Below are 8,622 nucleotides of genomic sequence, written 5' to 3' on the forward strand. Positions count from 1 at the left end.
AATTGGAACACTATTTCTATAAGCAAAAGATAGAGGGTGGAGGAAGGAGATAAATAGTGGACATTTTAAATATATTGCTTACAAAATAACCTTTTCCAGCTTCATTTGTGTAATAAGCTATAATACAATATAGCATACCATTATACTATGTATATTTAGAACTAGATTTTAATCTGAATTATGCAGTACAATACAAAAGGGATAATACACAAGCATACATTTCCTAAAGCATCTGCTACTCTGGCAATAAAAAGGTATGAAACGTGTAGAAGTAAACTACTAACTTATGACAATGCACTAATGTATAAATGAAAGGAATTTTGATTATTATTTTTTAAATAAATTTAAGATGTTGACTATCTCATTAATCAAATCTGACACAGCCCCAATTTGTAATCTCATTGTCCCTTATTCCCAGTTGCCATAAATCAATTCTACTGAAGGAGTATGATTTATGCAATAAATGACAAGCCCTGATCACAAAGGAATCAGGATTTGGCCTTAGAAGGGTTGAGCTAAAACAACAGTTAAATCAAATACTGCATATCCAAGATGCTCTACTTTTTCATACTAACAAAATATAGCTGTTGCATTTGAAGTGCTGAGATTTTTATCCATCTGAGTTCCTTCTTCCATACCTCTATAGGCCCAATTTCCTCTTTTCTGTGTTAGACAATGTGGTGGTAAAAATGCACTATCCATGTCTACAGTACAATTTCCACCATAAATATACTACCAGTGGAGTAGTATACTGGTGAATTATATTTTTGCCAGTGTAAACAAGACCTAAAGACTTGATCCTGAGAGGTGCTAACAACTACAGCTCTCAGTGAAGTCAGTAGAAGTTCAGCACCTCTAATGATCAGGCCATAAGAATATTATATTTCCAAAATGCCTTCTTAGTTATTATCAGTAAAACTTGGTATTTACCTGTACAATTTCAATGACTGCACATTCCAAAGAACAATGCTACCATCAGCTGCACCGGAAACTAGGTAAGCAGAGTCAGGGGAAAATCGGCAGACTCTTACAGGGCTGCCTCGGGGCTGCTTCAGCACTGCCAGCGTCTGACCATTACGAGTATTCCACAGCATCGTGGTACCATCTGTCGAACATGAAGCTAAAATGTGTCCAGAAGGAGAAAAGCAGCAGCAGTGGACAGCATAAGTGTGACCTTTTAATGGTGAGTAGGGAAGTTCAGTAAAGTTGTTTAAAGAATAGAGGCGGATTGTTTTGTCCAGGGAGCAAGTAGCTAAGCAGGAAGAGGAGAAGGCACAGTAGTTGACATCATCACTGTGATCAGCTAAGGTGTGAATTAGTTTCACCATTTTATCTGCTTTAAATCAAGTTACCTGAAATTAAAAAAAAGTTAATACAGTTAATACATTTATCTTAGTTCTTCTACTTTAAAAGTGACATATGGATTGTTTTCATTCAACTATCTAACCAAATAAATAAATAAATGTCCATTTCACAAGGCAGTTTATTTTTGTTCAAGGTTCATTGTTGCCTCCACTAAAGTCAATGGGAGTCAGTCAGCTATGCCACTGACTTCAACAAGAACATGATCAGGTCTTTATAAGTTAATTACAAGGTGAAAATTTAAACTTGTGCAGTAAAAACTACATTTTGAAATACATATAACAACTGAGTCCAGTCTTTTTTTAAAGGAAAGGAGAGGAAATTAGTTTGAGATTACCCTAAAACTTGTCTTAACATAATTAATTAATGCCCGGAGTGGTTTCACGGTCTCCTTTGCTGACATTCATCTCGTCACTGTGACTGAATCTGCTGCAAACTGGTTTAATAGGGCAAATGGGCATTGTAAAAGAAGCTGATGAATCTAATGATTTACCACACATATGGCTTGTTGAGAAGAAACAGTTTTTACTTTATGGAATGAGATCCAAGTTTAAAATCAAGAGACCTTAATTAGGACCACCTCTGGAGTGGGTCAATTTATTTTCCTACACTACTTTTAAATGAAAAAGAGTGGATTAAAATTTATTTTCCATCATAGTAGGGTAGGCCAAATTGCATCAGGTGTGATATTAAATCATTTTCTCTAATTTGGAACTCTGTCTGATTCCATACTTCCATAGATGTCTATTATGAAAAGTTGTCCACAAAAACCCAAATATGACTCTTTGATGCACCAGTCAAACTATAGTTCCAGTAAGGTTGCATTTTATGTAATAGAGAGCAAAATCCGACCTGACATCTTTTATCACAATAGTTTATTGTCTTGAATAAATTTACTACTGTACTTAATCTGCCTGAAAAAGAGCATAAAAGTCCTGTAGGCTGTATTGTGTTAACCTTTTGTAGTTTATTTTTTCTTATTTGTATACAATAGTGCCTACAGCAGCAGTGGGCAACCTGTGGCCTGTCAGGCTAATCCGCTGGTGGACCGCCAGACAGTTTGTTTACATTTGCACAGCCGCCCACAGCTCCCAGTGGCCACGGTTCACCGTTCCCGGCCACTGGGAGCTGCGGGTGGCCGTGCAAATATAAACAAACAGTCTGGCAGCCAGCCAGCAGATTACCCTGACGGGCCACAGGTTGCCCACCACTGGCCTATAGGCTCCAATTAGGATTAGGGCCTCATTGTGCTAGGCAGTATATAAACAGAGTAAAAGTCAGTCTCTATCCCAAATAATTTACAAACTCACTTAAAGGGAAACAGTAATAAGATCATGAATTTAATTGGCCCATTATGTGTAGAAATAAATGGTTTAGAGGATATTGAGGGAGGTGGTGTTTTTAATATAAATAAGATAATATATTAGTTGGCTTCTTATGTTTAAGTTTTCTTAGTTCATTGAAAAGATCACATTATGGCCAAATTTTTCAAAAGTGACTAGTGATTTTTAGCACCTCGGTTTTTCTGTTCCCAACTTGAGAGCCTTAAATGAGCCTGATTTTGAGTCACTTTTAAAAATCTTGGTGATATTAATACTGGTGAATTTTATAGATACTCTACCTGTTTCAGATCTCATTTACTGAAGTCACTGATGTTACAGCAAGGTAAATGAGATCATATTCAGGCCTAGTATGTCCAGAATGTTTTGTAATAAAATGTGAATGAAACATTAAGGGAGTAATACAAAAGATAATTGTTATAAATTCTCAGCATTCATACACTCTTTTTATCCACTATGAACTCAATCACGAGACATCCACGGGACATCCCACGGACATCCACGGGAGCGGAGGTTAGTAGTCATATGAAGGATCAGAACCGATGGTGCAGCTGTATCAATATCCTATTACAAAGTGTTTTCTATCATACATCAACCTCATCTTAGTGGTTAAAACAGTCTTTTTAAAAAAAAAAACTAGACTAACACATCCTATCTGGTTTCTCCATACCACCTTTTTACTCTTCTAAAGGATTAGTTTTAAAATGATGAGTGAGTAAAGCTCATAAGGAAGCAGGTATCAAGCCACCTATTGGAAACTACTCTGAGCTTGGAAAAAATGCATTATTGCAGCAATTAATATCTTGCAAGTCATATAGCATTTATAAAAATATAGCCCACTGAAAAATAGTACCAATGTCTTGGGTCTTTAAATCAGTGCACTTACATCTCTCCAATAAAATATACTGCATTGTTTGGATGTTATATTTACTGCTAGGTTTCAGAGTAACAGCCGTGTTAGTCTGTATCCGCAAAAAGAAGAACAGGAGTACTTGTGGCACCTTAGAGACTAACAAATTTATTAGAGCATAAGCTTTCTTGGACTACAGCCCCCTTTTTATAAATGCTATATGACTTCTATATCCATTCTATATGCATCCGAAGAAGTGGGCTGTAGTCCACGAAAGCTTATGCTCTAATAAATTTGTTAGTCACTAAGGTGCCACAAGTACTCCTGTTCTTATATTTACTGCCGTTATCCAAAATAACCAACTTAGGTTGAGCAGAGTCAGGTGAGAGTAAGAACCTCTCCCCTACACAACACCTGCCAACACCAAAGCTCCTGAGGATGCGGGAGCACAAAGCCAGAGACGGCTTTATAGCTCTCAGGCTTCTTGTGATGTGCATGTTCCAGTGTTGCTCTGTTGCCCTTTTAGAATCATAGAATCATAGAATATCAGGGTTGGAAGGGACCTCAAGAGGTCATCTAGTCCAACCCCCTGCTCAAAGCAGGACCAATTCCCAACTAAATCATCCCAGCCAGGGCTTTGTCAAGCCGGGCCTTAAAAACCTCCAAGGAAGGAGACTCCACCACCTCCCTAGGTAACGCATTCCAGTGTTTCACCACCCTCGTAGTGAAATCGTTTTTCCTAATATCCAACCTGGACCTCCCCCACTGCAACTTGAGACTTTTGTTCTGGTTTAACTAGCTCAAAGGAATTTGGGGGTAACCATGATTTGGGCCATTTGTCTGTGAAGTGGTTTGCAAATCTCAAATGTTCTCAGATATCCTCAGGTCAGACCATGAACTGAGAAAGCACTAGACTATGCAAAATCTAAAAAGTGGCAAGCTCACCAGAAAACGCCAGACTAGCAGAAAACACACCACAGCTATAATTGGAAATGTAAACAGAGACTGTGAGAATAATGAAGGCAGAAGACATTGGTACAGGTAAATGGCAGATTTATTTTAGTAGAGCTAAACATTCAAAGCAGTTTGGTTTGCATTTTGTGCAGGAGTCAGATCCTCTATGCCGGGGTTCTCAAAATGGGGGTCACAACCCCTCTGGGGGTCACAAGGTTATTACATGGGGAGTCATGAGCTGTCAGCCTCCACCCCAAAACCTGCTTTGCCTCCAGCATTTATAATAATGTTAAATATATAAAAAAGTGTTTTTGATTTATTGGGAGCGGGTGGCACTGAGAGGCTTGCTATGCAAAAGGGGTCACCAGTAGACAAGTTTGAGAACCACTGCTCTATGCATTGTTAAAGCTAGACGGATAGAGCGGGGGGCTGTCATTGGGGCGGGAGAGGAACCACCGCCACCGGGCTGTCTCCTGGCCCAACGCCCTTCCCTGGGCGGCGCTGGCAACTCCAGCTCCCACGGGCCGGAGCCGGTGCCGCTCTGCTTCCAAGGCAGGGCTGACACCGCCCCGCACCAGAGCGCCGCCTGTCCCAGCGCCGAGGGGTTTCCACGCGCGTCATGGGCCCACTCGCGAGACGCGCCACACCAGCCCCGCAGCCGGGGGAGGGCGCGCAGAGGAGCAGGGCCCAGCGCAAGGCCTCAGCGAGCGGGGAAGGCTCCTGCCTTAGCCCCACAGGGAGGACACCCCAGGCCGGCTGCGAAGGAGCAGCGCGAGAACCCCCGAACCCCGCCCGTATCACCGCCGCCTGTGCGCGCGCGCGCGCGCGGGACCCCCCCAGCCGGACCGGAGCGGGGCCCTGCGCCCCCTCCCTCACCTGCCTCGGCCGGGCCTGTAGGGCGCCTCCGGTGCAAGTCACGTGACACGGCACCGCCCTCCCAGGTGTGACTGTGGGGGTGGGAGAGGCCAGTTCCCGACTCACCTGCGCCCACGTGACCCCGCGGCAGGGGTGGGCCGGGGCAGTGACCGAGCCAACGCCACCGCCCCGCGCTGACCACATGGGCGGAGTCCGTCCTCTCCCCGCTGATCAGCTGAAGAGGTCCCGGCCCCATCCCGGGGCGCACTCCGCGGAGTGGGGCGTGGAGGCTCAGGCTCCAGCGCGCTGCCTCGTTGGCCCCGCAGCCGGAACCGGAACCGCCCTAGTCCAAGAGCCGCCCCCTGTACCGCGGCGGGTCGGTGCCTGCAGGGGTCGGCCCGGCCTGTGTTTAACCGAGTCCTGGGGGCGGCGCTGGCAGCGTGTCAGTCTGTGGTAACCTGGCCGGGACACGCCCGCTGGGGCGAGGGAATAGTGGTTACTGGCCCGGCCGCTACTGGAGAGAGCGAGAAGAGCTGGGGGGCGCTGGAAAGCTTCTCTCTCAGCATCTGCAGGTGGCCCAGTAAAAGCTTATTCCCTCACCCACCTTGTCTCTCTACTAGCCTAGGATATAGATGGCTACAAGAGCAGGGTGAATGGCATGTCACGTCACATCAGTGTTAGGTCAGAGTTGGTCGGGTGTAGTGTATTAAAGTGCTACTGGTAGCAGTTACCGAGAGGTAGTGGAGTGCAAGAAACTGCTATTGTGGTAAACTGGTACCTGATGTAGCAAATGCCTAGATAGCAGCTTTTTGCACTATAGTGTGAGATTGCTATGTTTATAAATCTGCTATCTGTAGCAGTTATTTATTTGTATGGTCACACAAACTGAGCATGCATAAAAGCCTCTTTGCTCAAATAAAAAAAGCCTCTTGCCCCCCCCAAACGATTTTGCCAAGCACCGCTGTTGGAGTCCCACTGGGGTAACTGCTACCCCCTCTGCCCCTGCTTGTGCCAGGGTTTTTCCCCCTGACACGGCCTCACTTCTGTGCTTAACTCTGCCTCTTCTCTTCCTCCCTCCCCCTTCATGATTTTGCCCTTTAGCTCCTCTCCTAATGCTGCCCCAGCTACTTGACCCCCTGCCCAGTAAATTGTCACCGCCTGCTCAGAACCTGGCTACCCCCCTCCTCTGATTTGCCCCCTTTGCCACTTTTTAACCCCTGTCAAAAGCAATCCCCAGAATCTTATGGCCAATAAGGGCAGCGTGAAGGGCAGCGACTTCAGGAGATGTACTGAGCATGCTCAATACACCTTTACTTCAGAGAGCACTTTAATTCACTACACCTGCCATAAGCATCATAGGGATCATATGGCCAGATCCCTTACCTAACAGGTGGGGTACACTTTCACTGCCTAATTCCTGGGTCAACCCGCCTAACTTGTTTGAATTAGACTATATCATTCAGACAGACATCCCATCTCTCACTTCTCTTAAGCTCTTCCAGTAGTTAGTTAGTGGCAAGTTTAAAAAAATCATTTCCCCGTTGGATTGTTGTAGCTTGACTGGATCTTGCTTGACCCATACATCCTGTTCAGGATACAGTCTCTTACGTCACATTCTTTTACTACATATATAATTGCTGCATTTGACTTTGTTAAAATGCATGTTTGATTACACCTATTTTAATCAAGCAATCCAGATAGTGCTAAATGACTTGCCCTCATTTATCATTCCAGCTACCTTTGTGTGATCTGTAAACTTTACCAGTGGCAGAGTGAGATTAAAGTTATGAGGGGCCTAAGGCTAATAGGAGGGAAGGGCCTCAGTATGAATTACATATTGAAAAAAATTACCAAGTCATCAAATATTTATCTGCATACATATTTATGTAAAATTAAGTTTATTCTACTCTCACTACACTCAATTCTTCAATTTTCCAGGGAGCAAGTAGCTAAGCAGGAAGAGGAGAAGGCAAAGTCACAAATGATGTCATCGTAATTCAAAGACCTGATGATTTCAGCCTCAGTGCTCAAGAGGGACAAAGCACTGAGATGCTCTTGAGTCATGGTGCATTGGAAAACATTTTTTAACCTTGTTAGAAGAGAGAAGAAACGTTCTCCACTACAGTTAGTGATCATTAGTGACAAATGCTATAATGCAGTTTCAACATTTGGGAAACATTCTATCACATTGAATTCACTCATAACTCAGTACTTGCAAATAGATTTGCTTTCATCATCTTTTCTCTATCTGAGTGACGTGAATTCAACAAGTTGAAGAAACTCTTTAGTAAAATCTACGGGGAGATTGTCTGGGTACTTCTGACACAGACATTTGATGTCTTCACTGACTTTGGAACTTAAAATGTTAGGCAAAAAATTTGTCAGTACACTAAAGGTTTTGTCAATATTTTCCTAAGCCTCGATCCGATATTCTATAGTTTGTCCATGATTGTGATGAAGGTATTCACTCCGAAGGCCTCCTTGTTATTGAATGAGTGGGCAGTTGCATCATCACGTCTTTTGTCTTTTGCGGCGTTTGGCTGACTTATACTCATGGTTAGCAGTCCTTGCAGCCCCCTGAATTTCATACTCATCAAAAAGAACAGGAGTATCTGTGGCACCTTAGAGACTAACAAATTTATTTGAGCATAAGCTTTTGTGGGCTACGGCCCACTTTATCAGATGCATAGAATGGAACATATAGTAAGAAGACATATATACATACAGAGAACATGATAAGGTGGAAGTTGCCATACCAAGTCTAAGAGGCTAATTAATTAAAATGAGCTATTATCAGCAGGAGAAAAAAAACTTTTGTAGTGATAACACGGCTGCTACTCTGAATACTCATCAAAACTATCCCACATTTGTTGAAGAACAGTTCCAAGACTCATTAGGTTTACAGCAGTGGAAAGGTCAATTTGAGCATTTTGCAAGCTTAGACCTCACCTGCTGAATGGCTGAAATATATCATTCCAGATGCATTGCATCACTCAGGATATTCATATCTTTTCTTGTTGATGACTTTTGAGATTCATCATCCTTGATGCCCTCTAGCGCTTCAAGGATGTTGGGGTATCCCAGAACAACCACATTCACAGCTTCAGTGTTGGCACTCTACTGTGTCCCTGAGAGTGATTTGGGCACTGGGCATCCCTTTGGTAGTGAATCTCTAAGAATCGTCCAACGACTGGTTGATGCAGAGAGAAAAATTGTACAATCCTTGGACAAATCCAAAAAAAGAAACTGCTTCAACACAAC

General features: G+C 43.4%; 1 protein-coding gene across 4 annotated transcripts in view; it reads right to left on the reverse strand.

Annotated features, from left to right (window-relative positions):
- Positions 1-5,765, reverse strand: part of WDSUB1 (WD repeat, sterile alpha motif and U-box domain containing 1) — a 55,177-nt gene extending 49,412 nt beyond the window's left edge. The window contains exons 1-3 of one of the 4 annotated variants that reach the window (XM_034785509.1): positions 5,488-5,738; positions 4,498-4,557; positions 931-1,352 (exon numbers count right to left, since the gene is read on the reverse strand). In XM_034785509.1, coding sequence (XP_034641400.1) covers positions 931-1,328 — 398 coding nt within the window. In that variant the 5' untranslated portion in view covers positions 1,329-1,352; positions 4,498-4,557; positions 5,488-5,738. Of the gene's footprint in view, positions 1-930; positions 1,353-4,497; positions 4,558-5,382 lie in introns of all 4 variants that reach the window. The other 3 variants (XR_004647657.1, XM_034785508.1, XM_034785507.1) reach the window with 3 other exon arrangements.
- Between the last annotated feature and the right edge of the window lie 2,857 nt (positions 5,766-8,622).

Source organism: Trachemys scripta, chromosome 11, assembly GCF_013100865.1.
Source record: "Trachemys scripta elegans isolate TJP31775 chromosome 11, CAS_Tse_1.0, whole genome shotgun sequence".
Lineage (NCBI taxonomy): Eukaryota > Metazoa > Chordata > Testudines > Emydidae > Trachemys > Trachemys scripta.